The sequence below is a fragment of the Phacochoerus africanus genome, chromosome 9 (assembly GCF_016906955.1).
Source record: "Phacochoerus africanus isolate WHEZ1 chromosome 9, ROS_Pafr_v1, whole genome shotgun sequence".
NCBI lineage: Eukaryota > Metazoa > Chordata > Mammalia > Artiodactyla > Suidae > Phacochoerus > Phacochoerus africanus.
The window spans coordinates 118,455,577-118,480,439 of NC_062552.1; the positions used below are offsets into that span (position 1 = coordinate 118,455,577).

The 24,863-nt window shown below is 51.7% G+C and overlaps 1 protein-coding gene across 1 annotated transcript; it reads left to right on the plus strand.

Annotated features, from left to right (window-relative positions):
- Window positions 1–3,023: 3,023 nt before the first annotated feature.
- On the plus strand, window positions 3,024–11,046 carry LOC125135655 (serpin A3-8-like). The gene is made up of 5 exons (XM_047795976.1): window positions 3,024–3,077; window positions 4,915–5,568; window positions 7,240–7,513; window positions 9,511–9,661; window positions 10,672–11,046. Exons 2-5 carry the CDS (start codon window positions 4,917–4,919, stop codon window positions 10,882–10,884), a joined length of 1,290 nt encoding a protein of 429 aa, XP_047651932.1. The 5' UTR covers window positions 3,024–3,077; window positions 4,915–4,916; the 3' UTR covers window positions 10,885–11,046.
- Window positions 11,047–24,863: the final 13,817 nt, after the last annotated feature.

Consider the following 24,863-nt stretch of genomic DNA (forward strand, 5'->3'; position numbering starts at 1 on the left):
TGCAAGAAATACCATATGGTATTTGTATCTCTCGTTCTGACTTACTTCACTTAGAATGAGAGTCTCTAGTTCCATCCATGTTGCTGCAAATGGCATTATTTCGTTCTTTTCATGGCTGAGTAGTATTCCATTGTGTATGGAATATGCAATCCATTCATCTGTCAGGGAACATTTAGGGGTGTTTTTGTCCGGGCTATTGTGAACAGTGCTGCAGTGAACAGAGGGATGAAGGTATCTTTTTCTTCGTCTTTCTTTTTTTGCTTTTTAGGGCCACACCCAAGGCATCTGTATGGAAGTTTCCAGGCGAGGCATCAAATTGGAGCTACTGCTGCCGGTCTACACCACAGCCACAGCAACACCATATCTGAGCCACATCTGCAACTTACACTGCAGTTGATGGCAATGCTGCATCCTTCACCCACTGATCCAGGCCAGGGATTGAACCTGCATCCTCATGGGTACCAGTCGGGTTTGTTACTGCTCGCTGAACCACAGCGGGAACTCTCAGTGTATGTCTTTCAATGAACGTTTTGTCCAGATATGTGCCCAGGAGTGGGATTGCTGGGTCATACAGTAGTTCTAAATTTAGTTTTCTGAGGTACCTCCATTCTGTTTTGATCTGAGAACAGAACTGACTGTGGTTAGCTTTGCTTCTGTTCTGTGTCATAATTTCCTTATGACCAGGCCCCAAAGGACACAGTGAATCAACCATCCTTGCATGAGCAGTGCTTATGGAATTGAAAAAAAAAAAAAAAAAGCCTGTATGAATACGTTGGACAAAGCAGGGCAATGAAGGCTGTAAGAACTCAGAGAATGAGCTGAGAGATGGCCAGAGGTGTCATGCATGGGGCCCTGAGTCTTTGTCTGGAACTCCAGGGGACGGAGGGCCCCCAGGACACGTGAGCCCTCCTTGGGCATCCTCAGTGGCACTTAGGAAAGATAGAACATGCCCACCTTCACATGAAATGGAGGCTTAGACTAAGTCAGTTCAGTTTAAGGAAATGATGGCTCTTTGGGGGGGCTGGGGAATTGGGGGACACTCACGTAAAATTGATAGTCATTATGGTCAGTGTCCATTCTTATTTTCCCTCAAAGGCACCCCCCCACCCCAACTTTTAGCTAGAACCCAACGTAGAACTCCGCACTGCCCAGACTCGGCCAGCTACGTGTGGCCCTAGGATCGAGCTCTGGCCAATGGAACGGAAGTGGACATGACTTCTGCGTGGGGGCCAAGCAGAACATGTAGTTCAAAGCCAAGTTTGTGCCTATCCCTGCCGCCTTCCTTTTAACTGGAAGGTGGAGCAGCCATGAGCCATCTGAGTCGTGGCAAACAGACCTCAGGAGTAGCAGAGCAGCAGGAGAGAAGAAGTCTCGGCGCCCAAACAGGTGGCACCACCATGGCACCCCACTGCCTGCATCTGGACTTACAGGAAAGATAGATAAACGGTAGACTTGTTTCAGCCTCTATGTTGTTGGAATTCTGTGTAGCTTAAAAACATGTAGCTATTCGAGAAAAATCTGATCCCGAAAGGACGTCGACTGTCATTTCGGGAAGGATGGGACCAAACTCCTTTTAGACCCATCCCTGCTTTACAGTCGGCAGATGTCGCCCAAGCACTCAGGGGACCATCCTGTCCTGGTAAAGCTCCCCTTTGGGACGGTTCGCGTCAGCTTTAGCCAGACCGTGGTCAGGGGCGTTTCGTAGCTGCGTTTCCGGGGCGAGGCGGCGGTGCAGCCGGAGAGAGTTACCGTCAAGGGCTCGAAGTCACGCAGCTGGTGAGTAGGACTTCCCGATTCAAGTTTCCCTCATGCCGAAGCCACACCCTCGCCACGAAGCCAGTGGCTCCCAAACGCTGCTCCGCGGAACCCCCGGACGTCCTCGGTCTGTCACGTGTTGTCGTGGAGGGAGGGTGGGGACAATGAGAACTGAAGGAGGAGACTTTTCCCATGAGCCGAAGAGGGGCCTGGGATGAGCTCAGAGGGAGTCTAAGGAGACCTCGGGGCCAGGGGTGAAGGCCGGGCGGCTGTGGCAGTGAACCAGCAGTGAAGGGCAGCTGGACCAGGACGAGGGACACAGCAGGGCTCCAAAGGCAGATGGCGCCAGAGACCAGCGGCCCGGGTCACTGGTACCCTCTGCCCCCTGGGGGCGCTCAGGCTAGCGTCCCTTCTCTGGGAATGGGAATCAAGCCATACGCAAAGGGTATTATTATTACCTGTTAAAAACATAGTTGAATTTGTGTTGGGAGATTCCTATCACATCCACACGCTAATCAAGGAAAAGTGACATCAACACACCAGAGTGTGAGCTGGGGGTGTCCCAGAGTGACGCAAGAATGGGGAATACTGTCCTTTTCCGTTCTTTTGTCTTTTGATGGCCAAACCTGCAGCATATGAAAGTTCCCAGACGAGGGGTCGAACCAGAGCTGCAGCTGCCGGCCTACTCGACAGCCAGAGCCATGCTGGATCCGAGCCACATCGGTGCCCTACGCCACAGCTTGCAGCAACGCGGGATCCTTAACCCACTGAGTGATGCCAGGATCCGACCTGCACCCTCATGGATACTAGTCCGGTTCTTAACCCCGATGAGCCACAAGGGGAACTCCGTGGGGAATATTTTCCAATTCCTCCACATTCTCTGCTTTCACATGGTCCTTAATGAGGGACTCATAAGCGGGGGAAAAAAGGAACAGAAACCATAATCTTGGAAATAAAAAAGGGTTATTTTTAAGTGTCCCTGTTTATCTACTCTGAGCTTTCACACATTTCTCAGTAAGTATTTCTTAAAAAAAAAAGAAAAAGCTGTCAAGGGAAATGTCCAAAATTTACTTCTTTTTTTAAGGTACAAAAAGTGATCGGTTTGTGTAACTAAGTTATTCAAATAGTAAATGCTGTTACCAGAAATGATCAGCTGCCCATTTCCAGTCTGAGGACGGAACACTGTGTTGTCACTGCAAACATTTCCCAAACAGGGGAGGGGACCTTTGCGGGGATAAATGGGCAGCGGCCCCTGGAAAGCCCAGCATTGCGGGCAGGTGGCGGCTCTGGCTCCACTCAGCGCATCCCGCTCTGTGAGGCAGGTAAGCCCTGATGCTCCCACTCGGGGACACAGGGGCCCCTTGGCAGGAGGTTCTAGGCCTTGGCCCGGGGCCAGTGGCAGGTGGGCAGGAGGGAGGCAGGACGTGTGTCCAATGCGAGGACGGCTTTGCGCCCTCTGAGGACCTGTCCTGCCTCTGGGGCTCTTTTTCATCCTGCAAAGGGAGGGACCTGCCCCAGGGCTCCGGGGGTCCCTTCAGGCTCTGCCTCTGTGGGATGCTGCTTCGAGCCAGCTGTGCCCCTCATGCAGCTCTGCCCCCCCTCCCCTGCCAGGGCCAGACCTCCGTGAGTGCCACGAGGTGGTCTCCCTGCCTGGCACAGGGCACTGCTCTGGGCAGAGCCCATGGGGTCTCCAGGGAGACCTCCAGGGCCCCGGGCCAAGCCGACAGGCAGGTGCGTCTGTCCAGCCACTGAAGGGACAGACCCGCAAAAACGCAGCCAGCCCTCCAACCTGGCCTCGCAGACACGGGCTATTTCTCCAATAAATTTTTTGGGGGGGGAAATGGCTTAACTCTTTTTGAAAGAAATGGTTGCGTGAGACCAAAGGAAACAAAGAGTGGTGGCGATTTATTGCCTCTCTCCTGGGCTTGTCCAACAGCCTCTCCGCTGGCCTCTGCAGGAGACTCAGCTCAGCTCCCTCGCCTCCCCCTCCCTCTTCTGCTTTTCTCTCTCTTCCCCTCCTCCCTCCTAACCCCCCGCCATCCAAACATCTCTTCTAAATTCTGCGCTGAGTGGGCAGAGGCTGAAGGGAGATAATCCTGTTTCTTGAGGTCACCACCGTTGAACTCAGCCTCGTTCAGGCTTTTGTGCAGAGGCACTGAAGCCCTGTCCCCAGGGACCACAGCTTGGAGATACTGAGAGGCTTGCAGGTACTGAGAGGGGGTGGCGTGGGGAGGAGGTGACAGCCCGAGAATTCCTCTTCTTGGCCAGGCATCACTTATGTCACCTGAGCCATTCAACATGTTGCACAGAAATGGGATTTGGGGCTCAGAGAGCCTTAGTCACTTGCTTGTCACCACAGAGCCATCACAAGCGATCACAATGAAACCCTCATTCACGTCTCTGAGACCCTGAGGCCAGGCCGCTTCCTCCCCACCTGGAGGCATTTCCACGCTGATGGTGGAGACACCCACCATGTGGGCACCTGGCAGGGACTGGAAAGAACACTCCAGCAACCTGGGCCTTTCCCCCGGCCCCTAGCAGGGCCACCTAGGCTCCAGTTCTGCTCCCGATGCCTTTGGGGGCCCCGCTCCCTGAACCCTCACTGTGACCAGGCACCACGACGTGCCGGCCTGCCTGAGGTCACACTTGTCATCAAGAGGCCAGGAGGGGCCCTGTGACCCCTGAGTCAGGGCAGGGCTCCTCCCTGGGCTTCCACCTGGGGACACCCAGGGGACCTAGCGGAAAAGGAGCCCCTGCCTCCCAGTCCCCTCTGAGGGTGTCTGCTCCCCCAACAGGAGGGGGACAGGTTCTCCCTGGACAGCACCTCCCCCATCACCAGCTTCCCCACCTCGGACGGAGCCTGGCACCCCGGCTTCTCACCCTCGCTCCTCCGCGTGCCCGCTGTGGGACCTGGGAAAAGCCCCTTCCCCTCTCTGGGCCCAGTTTGTCCACTGGGGAGCCTGGGAACCATTCTCGCACTTGCTCAAAGGCTGAGAGGGAGCCCAGAGCAGCCTCCTGGATGATGGGAGCCCAGGAGTGCCTCCCCCTGGGAGGTGACAGAGCAGCAGAGACAGCAGAATATGCAGGCCACACAGGGGAAAGGGGAGGTGCTCGGGGCAGCTTCTGGCCTCTGAGACCTAAAGGAGTTTTGCTTTTCAGACATGAGGGCAGAGGGCATGTCCCTCTTCCTGGCTCTGGGGCTCCTGGTGGCTGGGCTCTGCTCCAGGGTCCACTGCCTCCCAGCGGATGACCTTGCCTCAAAGATTGTGACCCTGAAGGACCAGATCAAGAAGCTGCCAGCGCCCAACACCGCCGTCGTCTCCAGCAACACCGACTTCGCCTTCAGCCTCTACAAGCAGCTGGTTTCTTTAGACCCCAGTAAGAATGTCATCTTCTCCCCGCTGAGCGTCTCCATGGCCTTGGCCTTCCTGTCTCTGGGGGCCCGAGGCCCCACCCTGACAGAGCTCCTGGAAGGCCTCAAGTTCAACCTCACAGAGACCCCCGAGGCAGAAATCCACCAGGGCTTCCAGCACCTCCTGCAGGCCCTCAGCCAACCCAGCAACCTGCTGCAGCTGAACGTGGGCAACGCCATGTTCATTGGTGAGCGGCTGAAGCTGCTGGACAAGTTCGTCCAAGAGGCCCGTGAGCTGTACCACTCCGAGGCCTTCTCCATCAGCTTTAAGGACTCCGATGCTGCCGTAAAGTTCATCAACGACTATGTAAAGAATAAGACCAAGGGGAAAATTGTGGATTTGTTCAAAGAACTTTCCCCGGAAACAGTCCTGGTTCTGGTGAACTGCATCTACTTTAAAGGTGGGTGCCCTGTTTGGGTTCAGAGGGAAACACATGAAGTCTTGTAACTTCGGGCTTATTTCTGTCTTGCCTCAGCCAGTGTGTCCTTAGTTAAAACATTACTGGGCAGGGGGCGGGGGGGCTGCCCTTGGCCGAGGGGGGCTTGGCACCGAGGCTGTGTCCCAAACATAGGATGTGTCTATTTGGGGTTTTTCCAAGTGGCGGTTTTTGTTGCGGAAGCTAAGGGCTCGGAAGCCTCCTAAGCCTTTGCCTGGGGCAGAGGGAGACCTGTATGCTGGCTGCAGTTTTGCCTGGCTGGCAGGTGGAGGGAGCTTTGCTTTCAGATCCCTGGGGCGGGCGGGACGCCAGGTTCCTGAGCAATGAGACGCTTTTGGACACGCTCAGGAAGGGTTGCACTTGGCACACCGCGGCCTGTGCCTGACCTGGGTCAGGTTGAAGGGGACTTGGGTTCTGGGGGCAGAGGTGGGGTTGGCAGCTGGCCTCCCCCTGAGGCAGCCTCTGGGGAGCCCGGCCACCCCCGGGGTTTCAACTGTGCTCCTTGATACGTAAGCGAGTGGGCGTGGCAAGGCCCTCACGGGGAGGAAGCCTCAGGGAAGAGGAGCAGCCAGGACAGGAGGTTCTCCCAGTTTCCGGTTGGTCCAGGGCCCCTTCCCACGGATAGAAACTGAGCCTTGCCCACCTCAGCCCGGGACTCGATGATGATGAGCGGGAAGGCAGATTTCACACCGGAAGCCAGCAGCGCACAGAGAGGACCCGGAATAGATAAGGACACCAGGGCCGCTGAGGCCGGGGCGGTCAGGGGCCTAAGAGACACTGGCTGTGGGGAGGCAGGTTAGTCCCGAGCCAGGGGCTCCCGCTGGGCTCTGGCAGCGGCCAGGGCCTGCCTGGGTTTTCCTCTGTAAATGAAGGCACAGAATCGCATGTCTCTGGGAAACCATCCAGATCCGTCTTGGGATGTTTGATGTTCGAATCTCCTGTGCTTTCCTGCCCTCCCTCCCTGCCTTGTCCTGTCCTGCGAATCTGTCCCCCCACCCACCTGCCCCAGGGACACCCCAGGCAGCTCAGCTTTCCTTCCACTCATGGGCACACAGGGAAGGCTGGGAACAAAGCCGGAAGTGGGGAGACCACACACTCAGGGAAGCCCCAGGGCTCTGCTCTGCTGGAGAAGCCCCCCACTGAGTGCTCCAAACTCCCGGGGTGGGGAGACCCGAGCCTTCTCCTCTGCTGACCCTGCCCTGCCCTCCCGGGCCCCACGGGGCTCCTGCTCCAGCCTGGTCCCCAAGCCTGGGCGAAGGAGTGCCCTCCATTCCAGGCCAACGCCTAACCTCTGGTCACTCATGCTGTTCCCACAAGGACCAGCATGTCCCATTTGTCCCCAGGCCCAGCCTGCGCCCACCTCTCCCCTGCCCCCCACATCCCTCTTGGTTCCTCACGTAGCACAGTTACCCAGGCTTCCTTCCTGGCCCCTTCTCCCCCCGACCTGTGGGGATCACCCCATCCCCAAGGGCGTCCCCACCTGCCCAGGAGGATGTGCAGACCTAGGAGGCCGCCCCTAGGGGCACGTGGGGGTGTTGGTGTGTGGGGGTGTCTTCACCCCCAGGGAACAGGGCAGAGGGGGCAGAGGTAGGCAGCCCTTGCATCTCAGACTCTCGACTCTCCCTCTGCCTCCAGCCCAGTGGAAGATGCCCTTTAATCCCAACTTTACCACGGAGGCAGATTTCCACGTGAGCAAGAACAGGACGGTGAGGGTGCCCATGATGGGCATTATGGGCCGGACCGTGCCCTACTTCCGGGACGAGGAGCTGGCCTGCACGGTGGTGGAGCTCCCGTACACCAGCAACGACAGCGCCCTCTTCATCCTCCCTGACGACGGCAGGATGGCGGCCGTGGAAGCCAAGCTGCTCCCGGAGACGCTGAGGAGGTGGAGAGCCTCCCTGCACCCCAGGTGACTGTCCCCAGCACCCGGTGCTTTGCAGGGGGCGGGGGGCACCTGCCTCCTGGGCCCTTCCCTCTTGTCCTGGACTCCTGATGCCCAGCACTCGGGGCCTCACTCCCGTCCTGGGCCGGGGGCAGAGGCGGGAGAGCCCAGCCGGGAATGACCTTGCCCCTTGGTGCCTGCGTGGCCTTGGCCTGAAGTTTTCCTTTGTGTAAGGGGCCGAGGCGCCTCGCACTCGGAGAAGAACCGGACTTCAGGCATCTTCCACACCCCCCCCCCAACCCTCCCACGCGTTGACTCTGCCTCTGCCAGTCTGAGGGGGGCGCCGGGTCAGAACCCTGACTGGCATCCGGGCTCAGGGGAGGCCGGCTCTGAGGTCAGCTCCGCGCGGGCTCCGCAGGATCACTGAGGACCTACTATGTGCAGGGGCTAATTTAGATCCCGAGGGGAGGGTGGCAGACGAAGCCTTAACCCCTGCCCTGGCGCGGCTTAGTGCGTAATTGAGGAGACGGACAAGGAGCAAATGAAATGAATTCTCTGGTGTGTCGAAAGGGAAGGAATGGGGAGGGGGGCCTAGGAAAGTAAAATAAAAGGATTAGGAAATTCGACCCCAGACGTCGTTTGAGACTTTAAATAGGGTGACCGTCAGATGACGTTTGAGGTGAGGAATTGAGCCCCGAGACCATGTCAGGGAAAAGCATTCCTGGCACGGGGAACAGCCTGTGCACAGCCTCGAAGGCAGGAGGAGCCTGCTGTGACTGAGGACCAGGGAGGCCAGAGCAGCAGAAGCAGAGGGAGGGAGGGGGCAAGTTGGGAGAGGTCAGGGCCCCCGGGGAGGTCAGGTTCTGTGGGGGCTGCAGAGCCCTTGACTGCCACCCCCCTCCCCCCGCCCCCGCAATGTAAACGGAGAGTCAGCACAAGGTCTGAAGTGAGAGAATGACTGATTGGGTCACGTTCCAGCGGGATCCCCTTGGGGGCTGAGTGGAGACCAGTCTGCAGAGACAAACCTGGAGGCAGGGAGGCCAGCCTGGAGCCCAGTGCAGTCACCCAGGGGCAGCAGCTGGGGCTGGACCAGGAGGGAGCCAGGAAGTGTGAGAAGCAGGTGGATTCTGGATAAAATGTGGGCAGACACACAGGCCAGAACGTGGAAGAACAAGAGGACAACAGAGGGAGAGGCAGTGCTGGCCCTGTGTCTGCAAGAGGCACAGGGAGGGTGTGTGGGCAGCAGTGCAGGGGGTGGTGGGGGAGAGCTCCAGCCCCAGAGGCCCGCTCCCAGGCTCACAGTCCCCCAGCCACTCCCTCTGCTTCTCTGGGGCTCAGCTCCCTCCTGAGAGGGACAGTCCTTGATCCACTGTCCTGAGTGGGAGGTTCGGCAGATCCAAGGGAGTAATGGGTGTGGAAGGCAAGAGGGGGCCCTTCGATTCGTTGATTGATGTCCCCAAGGCCCTTGGATGCAGCCCCCAGCCCTCCATGTCCCCCCAAGCCCCTGCCCAGCCCTCACTTCCCTGCCCCCCACACTGTGGGGCAGCCCCTCTTTCCTCCCTCTTTGCTGCAAGTGCATCCGCCTGCCCCCCGTCCTCCTGGTTCCCAGCCAGCTCCTTCCCACCTCTGGGACTCGGGCTCCGTGGCACCTCCTCCAGCAAGCCCTCTCGGTGCCCGTGGAGCCAGTGGCCACAGCAGAGTCTCCCAGCAGCTGCGGACTCCCTGTTGGACTGAGGGAGGTTCCCGCTGCCCTGCAGGCTCCCAGGGAAGAAGCAGGACCAGGCGTGGGCACCGCCCCAGCCCCAGCCTTGGTGACTGCCTGGCCTGATAGACTCCTGCAGAGGTGAACGGAGGCCTGACGGGTTCAGGAGATGTAGCCTGGGGGGTTAAGAACCCGAGGAAAGGAACCTTCTTTTCTGGGGTAAGGCGGCAATGGGCGTGGAGCCAAGGAGGCTGTGCTGTGAGGGGTGATCAGTGGGACAGCCTCCCGAGCAGAAGTTCACGTTTATTTTCTTGTTTCCTAGACGGATAACTGCCCTCTACCTGCCACGGTTTTCCATCTCCGGGGACTATACGCTGCATGACATCCTTCCCCAGCTGGGCATTAAGAAAGTCTTCAGCCGCCAGGCTGACCTGTCAGGAATCACAGATCAAGTGCGCCTGCAAGTTTCCCAGGTCAGTCTTCACACTGGACAGTCCATCTTCCTCATCGGAGGGTGAAAAGCGAGGGCCCGAGAGACGCTCGGGTAAACCAGAACTGGCAAAGTCATTGCCTTTCTTGTAACTCAGTCCCCCTCCCTGGGTGACTCTCATGTTGTGGCCAGGTCCCCATCTGACCTGACAGGTGATGTGACCCAGAAGCCTGCCATGCGGAAGGACCCGGGGAGATCCAGCTGGGGACCCCCCAGGCCAGGCCCCATCGTGCACAGCCTGAAGAGGCAGATGATTAAACTCCTGTACCCCTCCAACTTTTCCCCTCAAAAGGAAGATCATGCTTCCTGGCTGGTGTGCGGTGCCTAGCAGAGCGGGTCAGAGGAAAGAGAGGATAGCACTGGCCATAGAGCCGTCTTGATGCAAACACACGAAGAGCCCACGGGAAGAACATCAGGGGCCCTGGCACGGAGACCTTGGAAGCAGAGTGGTCAGAGAGAATGGGGGTGACCGGGCAGCCCCCAAGTCTCCCCTGCATCCCACCTGCCAAAGGATGCCCGTGTGCCGAGGGGCCGCGTGGTCCCGGGCTGGGAAGCCGCCACATCCTCTGCAAAGTAGCCGAGGCCCCAGGGACACGGAGCTGAGGCTGGACACGTGCAAAAGGCACCCCAGCCCATCTGCTTCTTGGCCGTGGACGGGCCGTGGACGGGCCGTGGACAGTTGTCCGTAGGAAAAGGGGCTTCCTTGCCTCCTGCAGCTGGGCTGGGGGTGGGGGGGCAGCACCGTCTCTGGTTTAAGAGAGAAGGGAGCCCCTGCTCTTTGCCTCTGTGACCCCTGGGCAACTCGCTTTGAGCCTTGGAGCCTCAGTTTGCACACCCGTGCATCACAACTGCGTGACCCCACTGAAAGGTCTGTCGGGGGAACAAGCAGATTGAGCAGGCTGACGGCACAGTGACAGGCCAGCAGCTGCTGCTGGATGAGTGTCAGTCCCCTTAGAGGAGTTCTCTGGTGGGTAATGACTGGTGTCCCCGCAGGTGGTCCACAGAGCTGTGCTTGACGTGGACGAGGAGGGCACGGAAGGAGCTGCTGCCACGGGAATCAGCATAGAAGTCACATCCATAGAGTTTTTGACGGTGCGTTTCAACAGGCCCTTTCTGTTTTCCATAATTCACAAAGACACCCAGAGCATCATCTTTTCAGGGAAAGTCACCGACCCCTCCCCTCCAAGTGCCAGGTCTCCTCATTAAGGAGCTGGGTGCCCTGGTCCCTGGGGCAGCCTGGCACCACCTGCTCACCCTTGGGAAGGTGACAGTCGCCCTCTGGAGGCTCCACATGCCCAGGAGGTCTGTGCCCTGCTCCGTGGAGGCTCTGAGACCTCCCACAGCAATAAAGCATCTTTCTGAGCTGGACTCCTTCCTTCCTGTGCTTCTCTGCCCTGATCTGCCCATCTCCACCCCTGCTGCCCCCCGGGCCCCGAGGCTGAGCTCCCAACCTGCCACACACGCTCCGTTCCCAGACCCTGGCCCCTGGGCTTCGGTCTCAAAAGCAGGCCCAGGAGCAGACTCTGGACTCTGACCAAGCCCACTGGACTCAGGCCCAGAACTGGGAGGGGCCCCTGCTGCCCGACGCCCACTTCCAGGGCTCTGGCCCCAGGGCCCAGGAGGGGCCCCCAGGCTGACCCCGGCAGGGGCTCCCAACCCTGACCTCTCTTGGCCCTGCCCCTGCACCCCTGGCTCCTGCAGCTGAGCGGGCCTCCCCCCTCCCCCACGCTCTCCCCTCTGCCCCCAGCCCCCCAACCTGGGGACGGGAACTCCTTCCAGGTTCCTGGGCGAGCGGCACCCCCCTGACCAGGTCTGTGTCCTCCCCTGACAGAGGATCCCCCACCCAGAGTGGGGGTGCGAGGGAAGAGCAGCAAACACCCTCCCCCTCGCAATAAAAGGAACCCCAGGGTCCTTCACCCCCCTGATGTGACCAGGGGCTGCCTGGTCTCCAGGCACACAGCTCCAGGCACTCATGCTGACGCCACCCAGGACTGAGGGCTTGAGGGCTCTCTGCCAGGCAGGCTGCTCAGACCTCCCCCTGGAATAACCCGTGTGTGCTTGTGATGAGCACCTGAGATGCCTGCTACACCTCGGCCCATTTTACAGACGAGGCAACTGAGGGACGGAGAGGCTCCGTCATTCCCCCCAAGGCCACACTATGGCTCCTAATTATGGCCGGCAGGACGTTATGCCAGCTTCCTAGATCAGAGGAACACTCGGAAGCACAAAGCCATCTGCCCATAGATTTTCACAGCGATGTCATTCGTGGGAAAAATCCAGGGGGTGAAGTGACCAGGGCTTCGGTGTGGCACAAGTCCTATGGGACAGTTAATAGAGGAGATGTGACCCTGCCACTAATCTGGGCTGCACAGGGTGCACCCAGCACGCTGGCACCCAGCGTCCCTGGAAAGAGCACAGTGCCTTGGGATGGGAGGAGGTGGGATGGCACCCAGACCAGGTGGAAGGTGAGTCAAAGTCAAGATTTCTCCTTTGAAGAGCGGGTGGAGGTGTGTGTGTCTTCGCAGGACGTTCTGGGGCCTCTTCAGGTGTAAAGCCTCTGCTGATTTCCAGTGTCGGGGCAGAGTCATTTGCTGAGTGACATTTGCCCAGGGGTGGGGTAGGCGGAGGCATGAATTTGGAGGGGACCGGGGTGTCGTGCAGGTCTGCCAGGCCCTGCAACAGGACAGACTGCGCTTGATTGCCCGAATTCCTGGTGGCTCCACCTTCCTATTCGTGGGTCTCTTTTTCCCTTTTGCTTTTCTTTTGCTTTTCGTTTCTTTTTTTGATTTTTTAAGACTGCACCCACAGCCTATGGAAATGCCCAGGCTGGGGTCAAATCAGAGCTGTAGCTGCTGGCCTACGCCACAGCCAGAGCAACACAGGGTCCTTAACCCACTGAGTGAGGCCAGGCATCAAACCTGCATCCTCATGGATAGTAGTCGGGTTTGTTACCAGTGCGCCAGGACAGGACTCCCTCCCTTTCTAGCAGCCTCCTCCTCGAGTTGGAGAAGGTCTCCTGCTGGGTCCAGAGGGCCGAAGACACAGCCTGGAGAGAGACGCGGTCACGCGTCTTGACTCAGTGCAGCGGGACACAGCCGAGGGCAGAGGAGCTGAGGGTGAGGGATGTGGTGTCACTAGGATGGGCACGAGAGGCCTGTTGGTTGTGAATGTGGTGGAGCCAGGCCACTCTGCCCCCACACAGGGCTGTTCCTCCTTGGCCCTCAATGTTCTTACCTGAAACTGGATTCAGTAATAGAGAGAGAGTGTGCGTGTGTGTGTGTGTGTGTGTGTGTGTGTGTACACCTGAACATGTGGAAGAAAACAGGAAGCCTCTAAAATATTTGCTCCCGAATCCTGTGGTTCCAGAGGCAGTAAAAATGCTCCAAGAGTGTCTTTTGCTTGTGAATTACCTTCTCGTGTGCCTGAATCCAGGTCCTGGTGGCTGTTTGCCCCTTGCTTGGGGCCTCCTGGCATCACCCTGGAGGAGGCTCTGACTTGCCCCGGCTTAGGGTCTGTCCCTCCTGCCCTGGGTCCAGAGGAGCAAAGAGCGGGGCTGCAGTCCAGGGCGCAGCCTCATCCAGGTCTGGGTGTTGCTGGGAGAAGGCTGATCCTCCCTAAAGGGGGCACCTGGGCTCCAGATCTTTGAGCCTGGGGCCAGTTCTCCTCTTCTCCTTCCCATGGGACCAAGAGGAAGAAGAAGGACCCACCTGTTGGTCACGCAGTGCTGGCCTTTTAAAAATATATATATGAATAAATATCTATATGTATATACATATGCAGGTATTCACTGAATTCTTTATCAATTCAGCTTTGTTTTAAAGTTGTGTTTGTACGGTTTTTTATTACTCAATGAATTAATTACATTTATAGTTGTACAAAGATCATCGAAATCCAATTTTATAGGATTTCCATCCCACAACCCCAGCGCATCTCCCCACCGTCCAAACAGTCTCCTTTGGAAACCATAGGTTTTTCAAAGTCTGTGAGTCAGCATTTGTTCTGCAAAGAAGCTCATTCTGTTCTATTTTTCCAGATTCCACATGTCAGTGAAAGCACTTGATTTTGGTGTCTCATTGTCTGAATGACTTCACTTACCATGATAATTTCTAGGTCCATCCATGTTGCTAAAAATGCTCATATTTTGTTCCTTTGAATGGTTGTAATATTCCATTGTGTCTATGTACCACACCTTCTTGATCTACTCCTCTGTAGATGGACATTTAGGTTGTTTCCATGTCTTGGCTATTGAAAATAGTGCTGCAATGAACAGTGGAGTACATGTGTCTTTGCGAGTCGTGGTTTTCTCTGGATAGATGCCCAGGAGTAGGATTGCTGGGTCAAATGGTAGTTTTCTGAAGCATCTCCATACTGTTTTCCACAGTGGTTGCATCAATTTACAATCCCACCAACAGTGTAATAGGGTTCCTTTTTCTCCACACACTCTCCAGCACTTATTGTTTGAAGACTTTTTGATGATGGCCATTCTGGCTCGTGTAAGGTGGTACCTCGTAGTGGTTTTTATTTGCATTTCTCTAATGATGAGAGATGTTGAACATCTTTTCATGTGTTTTTTGGCCATCTATATGTCTTCTTTGGAGAATTGTCTGTTTTGATCTTCTGCCCATTTTTTGATGGGGTTGTTTGTTTGTTTTGGTATTGAGCAGTAGGAGGTGTTTATAGATTTTAGAGATTAATCCCTTGTCAGTCCATTCATTTGCAAAGATTTTCTCCCATTCTGTGGGTTGTCTTTTCATTTTGTTTAGTGTTTCCTTTGCTGTGCAGAAACTTTTAAGTTTGATTAGGTTCCATTTGTTTATTTTTGTTTTTACTGTCATTACTCTAAGAGGTAGATCTGAGAAGATGTTGCTGTCATTTATGTCGGAGAGTGTTTGGCCTATGTTTTCCTCTAAGAGTTTTTAGTGTCTGGTCTTATATCTAGGTCTTTAATCCAGTTTGAGTTTATTTTTGTGTATGGTGTTAGGGAGTGTTCTCATTTCATTCTTTTCCATGTGGCTGTCCAGTTTTCCCAGCACCACTTATTGAACAAGCTGTCTTTTCTCCATTGTCTATTCTTGCCTCCTTTGTCATAGATTAGTTGGCTGTAGGTGCGTGGGTTGAATTCTGGGCTTTCTATCCTGTTCCACTGATCTATACTTCTGTCTTTGTGGCACTACCATATGGTTTTGATGACAGTTGCTTTGTAGTATAGTCTGAAGTCCAGGAGCCTGATTCCTCCAGCTCCATTTTTCTTTTTCAGGATGTCTTTGGATATTCTGGGTCTTTTGTACTTCCAAACAAACCTTAAAATATTTTGTTCAAGTTCTGTGAAAAATTTCCTTGGTAATTTGATAGAGATTGCATTGAGTCTGTATATCGTCTTGGGTAGTATAGTCATTTTGATAATATTGACTCTTCCAATCTAAGATCATGGGATGTCTTCCCATCTATTTGTGTCATCTTTGATTTCTTTCATCAGTGTCTTATAGTTTTCAGAGTACAGGTCTTTTGTCTCTTTAAGTAGGTTTACTCCTAGGTATTTTATTCTTTTGGATGTGATGGTAAATGGGATTGCTTCCCTAATTTGTCTTTCTGATCTTTCATTGTTGGTGTATAGAAATGCCATCAATTTCTGTGTATTAATTTTGTATCCTGCGACTTTGCCAAATTCATGGATGAGCTCTATCAGTTTTCTGGTAGAGTCCTTAGGATTCTCTAGGTATAGTATCATGTCATCTGCAAATAGCGATAGTTTTACTTCTTCCTTTCCAATTTGGATTCCTTTTATTTCTTTTACTTCTCTGATTGCTGTGGCTAGGACTTCCAGAACTATGTTGAAGAGTAGTGGTGAGAGCAGACATCCTTGCCTTGTTCCTGATCTCAAGGGGGAATTCTTTCAGCTTTTCACCATTGAGAATGATGTTCACTGTGGGTTTGTCATATATGGCCTTTATGATGTTGAGGTACGTTCCCTCTATGCCCACTTTCTGAAGGGTTTTTATCAGAAATGGGTGTTGGATTTTGTCAAAGGCTTTTTCCATGTCTATTGAGAGGATCATATGGTTTTATTCTTCAGTTTGTTAATGTGGTATATCACACTGATTGATTTGCAGATATTGAAGAATACTTGCATCCCTGGGATAAATCCCACTTGGTCATGATGTACAATTCTTTTGATGTATTGTTGGGTGTGGCTTGCTAGTATTTTGTTGAGGATTTTTGCATCGATGTTCATCAGTGAAATTGGCCTGTAGTTTTTTTGTGGTATCTTTGTCTGGTTTTGGTATCAGGGTGATGGTGGTCTCATAGAATGAGTTTGGGAGTGTCCCTTCCTCTGCAATTTTTTGGAATAGTTTCAGAAGGAGAGATGTTAGCTCTTCTCTAAATGTTTGATAGAATTCGCCTGTGAAGCCATCTGCTCCTGGACTTTTGTTTGTTGGAAGTTTTTTAATCGCAGTTTCAACTTCAGTTCTTGTGATTGGTCTGTTCATCTTTTCTATTTCATCTTGGTTTAGTCTTGGAAGATTGTACCTTTATAAGAATTTGTCCATTTCTTCTAGGTTTTCTGTTTTATTGGCATATAGTTGCATATAGTAGTCTCTTACAATCCCTTGTATTTCTGTGATGTCCGTTGTTATTTCTCCTTTTCCATTTCTAATTTTATTGATTTGAGTCCTCTGTCTTTTTTTCTTGATAAGTCTGGCTAAGGGTTTATCAATTTTGTTGATCTTTTCAAAGAACCAGCTTTTTGTTTCATTGATCTTTTCTGTGGTTTTCTTTATTTCTATTTCATTGATTTCTGCTCTGATCTCTATGATTTCTTTCCTTCAACTAACTTTAGGTCTTGTCTGTTGTTCTCTCTCAAGCTGCTTTAGATGTAAAGTTAGCTTGTTTATTTGAGATTTTTCTTATTTCCTGAGGTGGGCTTGTATTACTATAAGCTTTCCTCTTAGAATGGCTTTTGCTGCATCCCATAGGTTTTGGAGTGTCATATCTTTGTTGTCAATTGCTTCAAGGAATTTTTTAATTTCCTCTTTGATTTCTTCTGTGATCCATTGGTTGTTTAGTAGCACGTTGTTGAGTCTCCACGTGTTTGTGTTTTTTGCAGTATTTTTCTTGTTGTTGATTTCTAGTCATATAGCATTGTGAATGGAAAAAATGCTTGATGTGGTTTCAATATTCTTAGTTACTGAGGTTGGATTTGTAGCCCAGGATGTGATCAGTCTTAGAGAATGTTCCATGTGCACTTGAGAAGAATGCGTATTCTGTTGCTTTTGGATGGAATGTCCTATAAATATCTATGAAGTCCATCTGGTCTAATTCTTCATTCAGGGCCTGTGTTTCCTTATTGATTTTCTGTCTGGATGATCTGTCCATTGCTGTAAGTGGGTGTTAAAGTCCCCCACTATGATTGTGTTATTGTCAATTTGTCCTTTTAAGGTTGTTGGCCGTTGCCTTATATAGTGTGGTGAACCTATGTTGGGTGCATAGATATTTAAAATTGTATGTCTTCTTCTTGGATTGATCCTTTGATCATTATGTAGTGACCTTCCGTGTCCCTTAAAATATTCTTCATTTGAAAGTCTATCTTGTCTGATATGAGTATTGCTACTCCAGCTTTCTTTTGATTCCCATTCACATGGAATATATTCCTCCATCCTCTCACATTCAATTTGTATGTGTTCCTAGAAGTGAAGCAGGTACTTGAAGATAGCATATATGTGGGTCTTGTTTTTTTTGTATCCATTCAGTCAGTCTATATCTTTTGGTTGGGGTGTTTAGTCCATTAACATTTAAGGTAATTTTGATAAGTATGTTCTTATTGCCATTTTATTAATTGATTTGGATTTGTTTTTGTTGCTCTTTTTTATACCCTTCCTCTCTTGTTCTCTCCTCTTTTGGTTTGATGACTATCTTTGGTGTTGTATTTGAGTTGATTTTTCTTATTTGTTTGTGTATCAATTGTAGATTTTTGGCTTGCAGTTACTCTGAAGTTATGATATGAGTCTATTTATATATATATATATATGAGATTGTTTTAAGTTGTTGGTTTCTTAATAGCAAGGGCATCTCCAGAGTCCTGCCTTTGTACCCTCCCCTCCCCAGATTTCTGATTTTGGTGGCATAATTGTGCCTGGATGATTTTGTATCTTTACTGTATATATACCTTTACTGGCAAGCCTTGTCATTTGTGGTATTTTTGTTTCCTGTTGCTGTCTTTCCTTTTCTGCCTAGAGAAGTTCCTTTAGTATTTGTTATAAAGCTGGTTTAGTGTTGCTGAATTCTCTCAACTTTTGCTTATCTGGGAAGGTTTTGATTTCTCCTTCAAATCTGAATGAGAGCCTTGCTGGGTCAAGTAATCTTGGTTGGAGGTTTTTTTCTTTCATCAAGTGAAGTATATCATGCCACTCTCTTCTGGCCTGCAGAGTTTCTGCTGAAAAATCTGCCAATAACCTTATTGGGGTTCCCTTGAATGTTATTTCTTTCTTTTCCCTAGCTGCTTTCCATGTTTTCTCTTTGTCTTTAATTTTGGTCAGTTTGATTAATATGTGTCTAGGGGTATTACTCCTTGGGTTTATTTTATATGGTACTCATTATGCTTCCTGGATTTGAGTGAGCAGTTCCTTTCCCATGTTAGGGAAGCTTTTGGCTATTATCTCTTGGAATACTTTTTCTGTCCCCTTCTCTCTCTCTCTCTTCTCCTTCTGGCACCCCTATAATATGGATGTTGGTGTGTTTAACGTTGTCCCAGAGTTCTCTGAGCCTCTCTTCATTTCTTTTCAATCTTTTTTCTCTTTTCTGTTCCACATTCATAATTTCTACTAATCTATCCTCCACCTCGCTTGTTCATTCTTCCGCCTCCAGTATTCTGCTGTTAGCTGCTTCTAGTGAATCTTTTATTTCAGCTATTGTATGTTGCATCTCTTCTTGTTTAAGTTTGATATCTTGTATCTCTTTGCTCAGTGTTTCCTGTAAGTTATCCATCTTTGCCTCCAGTTTATTTCCAATGTCTTGCATCATCTTCAGCATCAACAATCTAAAGTCTTTTTCCTGGAGGCTAAGAATCTCCTCCTCGCTTAGCTGATTTTCTGGGGTTTCTTCATTCTCCCTCAGCTGAGTTATAGTTCTCTGTCTTTTCATTTTTATAGGTTTTTGGTGTGGTGACCTTTTTACAGATAATAGAGTTGTAGCCTCTCTTACTTCTGGTGTCTGCCCCCCTTGTGGCTGAAGTTGGTATGGGGGGCTTGCTGTAGGCTTCCTGATGGGAAGGGCTGATGCCTGCCCACTGGTAGGCAGAGCTGATTCCTATTCCTCTGGTGGGTGGGGCTTAGTCTCTAGATGGGATTAGAGGTGGCCGTGTGCCTCAGGGGTCTTTATTGAGAGGCGGAGCTGATCCCACCTAGGTTGTTGTTTGCCCAGGGGCTTCTCAGCACTGACATGTGGGGCCATATTTTCCCAAAATAGCCCCCTCCAGAGAAAGGCAGCTGCTGAATATTCCCGAGAGCTTTGCCTTCCATGTCCCTCCCTCACAACAAGCCACATTCAGCCCTGTTTTCCCAGGATGTCCTCCAAGAACTGCAGTCAGGTTTGACCCAGATTCCTATGGAGATTTTGCCTTGGGACTCAGTGCACGTGAAAGTCTGTGTGCGCTTTTTAAGAAAGGGGTCTCCGTTTCCCCCAGTCCTGTGGAGCTCCTGTGCACAAGCCCCACTGGCCTTCAATGCCAGATGCTCCAGGGGCTCTTTCTCCCAGTGCCAGATCCCCACACATGAGGGTTTGATGTGGGGCTCAGAACTCTCACTCCTGTAGGTGAGTCACTGAACCAGTTAGTTTCCAGTCTGTGGGGCTTCCCACCCGGGAGGTATGGGGTTGTTTACATCACATAGTCACCCCTCCTACCTCTGGATGTGGCCTCCTCTTTTTCTTCTGGAGTAGGGTATCTTTTTTAAGGTTTCCGGTCCATTTGGGTGGAGACTGTTCAGCCTTTTGTTGTGAATTTTGTTGTTTTTAGGAGAGAAGTGGAGCTCTAGTTCTATTCCGCCATCTTAATCCCATCTTCATTTCTTTCAAAAAAGGATTTTCCAGCTCAGTGAGCGTAAAACTCCCTGGGGAGCCTCTTTGAGATGAAGGTGTTCTGTGCTCAGACCAGGAGATACTATGTTAGGACAGAGGTGAGTCAGAGACCCTGCATTTATGAAGCTCAACTTCTTTCAGCCCAGACGCAATCCTGCTGCAGGAGGGCAGTGCTCTCCTCTCTGAGTCACCCTGTGGGCAAGCACTGGATTAAGGAGCTGGGCTTCCCTTCCTCTGGCAGGTCCGGGAGGCATGGATCAGGGCAGGCCGCACCCAAGGCAGCGAGCTCTTTACTTTTCCCCAAAAGAGCCATTAAGTCTGTGTCCCTCCCTCCTGCACCACGCTCCTAATTCAGGAGATGGCTTGAGCCTCCTCATATGTGTCCAGAGCTCTGTGGCTCCCCAGGGGTTTTCACAGCCACTCCACCCTTTTGGTCCTCATCTGTGTGTCACTGATGATGATGCTAAGATTAACTGTCCCATTTCACAGATGAAGAGACTGAGTCTTTTTCCTTTATTTCTTTCATTTTTTTAATTGGCTGCAGCTGTTGCATATGGAAATTCCTGGGCCAGGGTTTGAATCGGAGCTGCAGCTGTGGCCTATGCCACAGCAATGCAGGATCCTTAACCATTGAGCAAGGCCAGGGATCAAACCCACCTCTGCAGAGAGGCAATGTCAAGTCCTTAACCTGCTGGAGCACAACAGGAACTCCAAGCATGTTTTTTGTTGTTGTTTGTTTATTTTATTTTATTTTATTTTATTTTATTTTGGTTTATAGGGTGCCAGCCTACACCACAGCCACAGCAACACAGGAGCAAGTCTCATCTGCAACCTACCACACAGCTCATGTCAACACAAAATCCTTTAACCCACTGAGAGAGGCCAGAGATTGAATCCAAATCCTCATGGATGCTAGTCAGGTTCATAATCTGCTGAGTCACAGCAGGAACTCTGAGGCTGATTTTGTGTGTGTGTGTGTGTGTGTGTATGTGTTTAGGGATATACCCACAGCATATGGAGGTTCCTAGGCTGGGGTCCAATTGAAACTACAGCTGCCGGCCTATGCCACAGCCACAGCAATGCCAGATCCAAGCCTCGTCCGTGACCTACACCATAGCTCACGTCAATGCTGGATCTTTAACCCACTGTGCAGGGCCAGGGATGGAACCCACATCCTCATGGATCCTAGTTGGGTTCATTAACCACTGAACCACAACGGGAACTCTGAGACTGATTTTCCTGAAGAAGAGAAATTACTTTCCTGAGCCTGGAAGTCATTGTTCATATACGCATCTATGGATGTCATCTAATGTTATACACAAATGAGTCCACACACACACTAAGTATGACATTCTCATTATTGTGCCAAGTACTCTGCATGTTTTATTTTTGTTGAGAAGTCTTTTGCAACCTAACAAGTGAGATCCTATTGTGTCCACTTGAGAGAGGAGACAACTGGGGCACAAAAAAGTTAGGGAACTTGTCTCAGGTCTCAAACTCTCCCCTCCAGACCCACACCTACATTCAGAGCAGCTTATGGCACAGTGATACATTTTTTCCTCTAAAATGAACCACCTCTGGAGAGGTTAAGGAGACCACCAGGAACCAGAGTATTTATACATCATAAATAATTTTCTTATACTAATAATTTTCTTGTAATAATATTCATCCTCATTTTACAAACAAAAACTCAGAAGATGAGGGCGTTCCGGGACTCAGTCCCCTGAGGGGCACACAGGAAATAAAGGAGAGGCCTGAGTGAGTTATGGAGATAAGCTGGAGTGCAGAGTAGGGATGGATTCCCCATCCCCATGGGCTGCCCAAAGGGTGACCCCCTGATCATTCTCACCTCTCTCCCAGGGTGACAATGGCATTTCTCCTCCCATTGCGGGTGTATTGTTTAATGCCCACATATGTGCCATTGCTCAAAGAAATTCTCCTTCAAAAAGGGAAAAGGTGGAGGAATCACATTTCCTGCTTTCAAATTATATCACAAAGCTATAGGAATCAAACAGTATGGCACTGGCATTACAAAGTCCTATAGATACCAGAACAGAATTAAGAGCCCAGAAATGACCTCTTGCCTGTATGGTCTACTAATAGTTGACCAGGGATATAAGACCACTTGGTGGAGAAGAGATTGTTTCTTCAATAAATGGTGGTGGGAAATCTGGATAATCACATGCAGAAGAATGAAATTGGACCCTTATCTTACACTACTCACTTGCTCGAGATGGATGAAAGCCTTAAACATAACCCAGGAAATTAAACCCTTCAAGAAAATGGGGGGAAGTCTTCTTTAACATGAGACTTGGCAAGGATTTGTTGGCTATGACACTAAGACAATGAGCTCAGAAGCAAAAGTAAGTGAGTGGGACTACTCTAAAGCTTTGCACAGGAAATAAAATCATCTACAAAACAAAAAGGACATAGGCAAATTGCAGAAAATATTTGAAAACCATCTATCTCATAGGGAGTTACTACCAAATATATATAAGGAATGCATTCGACTCAGTAGCAATAAAATAAATCATCTGAATTTGAAAATTAGGGCAGAGGACCCGTTAGACACTTTTCCAAAGATAATACACACAAGGCCAACGAGTATATAACACGTGGTCAATAGGCGTAAATATCAGGGAAATGCAAATCAAACCCTGAAAGAGAAATAATCTCATCCCAGTTAGGAAGGTTCTATTCAAAAGCGATTACAAAGGTTGGCCAGGATGTTGAGACATGAGAACCCTTGTACACCACAGGTGGGATGAAAACTGGAAGAGTCGCTATAGGAAACATTATGGAGATCCCTCAAAAACCGAAAATAGAACTTGCATGGAATCCATCATTCCACTTCTAAGTATAGAGTCAAAGGAAATTAAATCATTCTCACAAAAACATCTACGTTCAACTGTTGATTTCAGCATTCTACCCAATAACCAAGAAAGGAAAGCAATCCAAGTGCCTAAGTACAGACAGATAGAAAGATGTCACAGGGACCTGGGATGCCACAGCATGCGTCAGGATTGGCCCATCAAAGCCAGCACTGCGTGACCAACAGGTGGGTCCTTCTTCTTCCTCTTGGTCCCATGGGAAGGAGAAGAGGAGAACTGGCCCCAGGCTCAAAGATCTGGAGCCCAGGTGCCCCCTTTAGGGAGGATCAGCCTTCTCCCAGCAACACCCAGACCTGGATGAGGCTGCGCCCTGGACTGCAGCCCCGCTCTTTGCTCCTCTGGACCCAGGGCAGGAGGGACAGACCCTAAGCCGGGGCAAGTCAGAGCCTCCTCCAGGGTGATGCCAGGAGGCCCCAAGCAAGGGGCAAACAGCCACCAGGACCTGGATTCAGGCACACGAGAAGGTAATTCACAAGCAAAAGACACTCTTGGAGCATTTTTACTGCCTCTGGAACCACAGGATTCGGGAGCAAATATTTTAGAGGCTTCCTGTTTTCTTCCACATGTTCAGGTGTACACACACACACACACACACACACACACACGCACACTCTCTCTCTATTACTGAATCCAGTTTCAGGTAAGAACATTGAGGGCCAAGGAGGAACAGCCCTGTGTGGGGGCAGAGTGGCCTGGCTCCACCACATTCACAACCAACAGGCCTCTCGTGCCCATCCTAGTGACACCACATCCCTCACCCTCAGCTCCTCTGCCCTCGGCTGTGTCCCGCTGCACTGAGTCAAGACGCGTGACCGCGTCTCTCTCCAGGCTGTGTCTTCGGCCCTCTGGACCCAGCAGGAGACCTTCTCCAACTCGAGGAGGAGGCTGCTAGAAAGGGAGGGAGTCCTGTCCTGGCGCACTGGTAACAAACCCGACTACTATCCATGAGGATGCAGGTTTGATGCCTGGCCTCGCTCAGTGGGTTAAGGACCCTGTGTTGCTCTGGATGTGGCGTAGGCCAGCAGCTACAGCTCTGATTTGACCCCAGCCTGGGCATTTCCATAGGCTGTGGGTGCAGTCTTAAAAAATCAAAAAAAGAAACGAAAAGCAAAAGAAAAGCAAAAGGGAAAAAGAGACCCACGAATAGGAAGGTGGAGCCACCAGGAATTCGGGCAATCAAGCGCAGTCTGTCCTGTTGCAGGGCCTGGCAGACCTGCACGACACCCCGGTCCCCTCCAAATTCATGCCTCCGCCTACCCCACCCCTGGGCAAATGTCACTCAGCAAATGACTCTGCCCCGACACTGGAAATCAGCAGAGGCTTTACACCTGAAGAGGCCCCAGAACGTCCTGCGAAGACACACACACCTCCACCCGCTCTTCAAAGGAGAAATCTTGACTTTGACTCACCTTCCACCTGGTCTGGGTGCCATCCCACCTCCTCCCATCCCAGGCACTGTGCTCTCTCCAGGGGCGCTGGCTGCCAGCGTGCTGGGTGCACCCTGTGCAGCCCAGATTAGTGGCGGGGTCACATCTCCTCTATTAACTGTCCCATAGGACTTGTGCCACACCGAAGCCCTGGTCACTTCACCCCCTGGATTTTTCCCACGAATGACATCGCTGTGAAAATCTATGGGCAGATGGCTTTGTGCTTCCGAGTGTTCCTCTGATCGAGGAAGCTGGCATAACGTCCTGCCGGCCATAATTAGGAGCCATAGTGTGGCCTTGGGGGGAATGACGGAGCCTCTCCGTCCCTCAGTTGCCTCGTCTGTAAAATGGGCCGAGGTGTAGCAGGCATCTCAGGTGCTCATCACAAGCACACACGGGTTATTCCAGGGGGAGGTCTGAGCAGCCTGCCTGGCAGAGAGCCCTCAAGCCCTCAGTCCTGGGTGGCGTCAGCATGAGTGCCTGGAGCTGTGTGCCTGGAGACCAGGCAGCCCCTGGTCACATCAGGGGGGTGAAGGACCCTGGGGTTCCTTTTATTGCGAGGGGGAGGGTGTTTGCTGCTCTTCCCTCGCACCCCCACTCTGGGTGGGGCATCCTCTGTCAGGGGAGGACACAGACCTGGTCAGGGGGGAGGGGCTCACCTAGGAATCTGGAAGGAGTTCCTGTCCCCAGGTTGGGGGGCTGGGGGCAGAGGGGAGAGCGTGGGTGGTGGGGGGAGGCCCGCTCAGCTGCAGGAGCCAGGGGTGCAGGGGCAGGGCCAAGAGAGGTCAGGGTTGGG

What these genes read in the sequence shown, in the direction of transcription:
- LOC125135655 (XM_047795976.1), top strand. Translation starts at nt 4,917, where the DNA reads ATGAGGGCAGAGGGCATGTCCCTCTTCCTGGCTCTGGGGCTCCTGGTG. An exon ending in GAACTGCATCTACTTTAAAG is followed by an intron (nt 5,569 to 7,239) that starts GTGGGTGCCCTG and finishes CTCTGCCTCCAG; the next exon opens with CCCAGTGGAAGATGCCCTTT. An exon ending in AGAGCCTCCCTGCACCCCAG is followed by an intron (nt 7,514 to 9,510) that starts GTGACTGTCCCC and finishes CTTGTTTCCTAG; the next exon opens with ACGGATAACTGCCCTCTACC.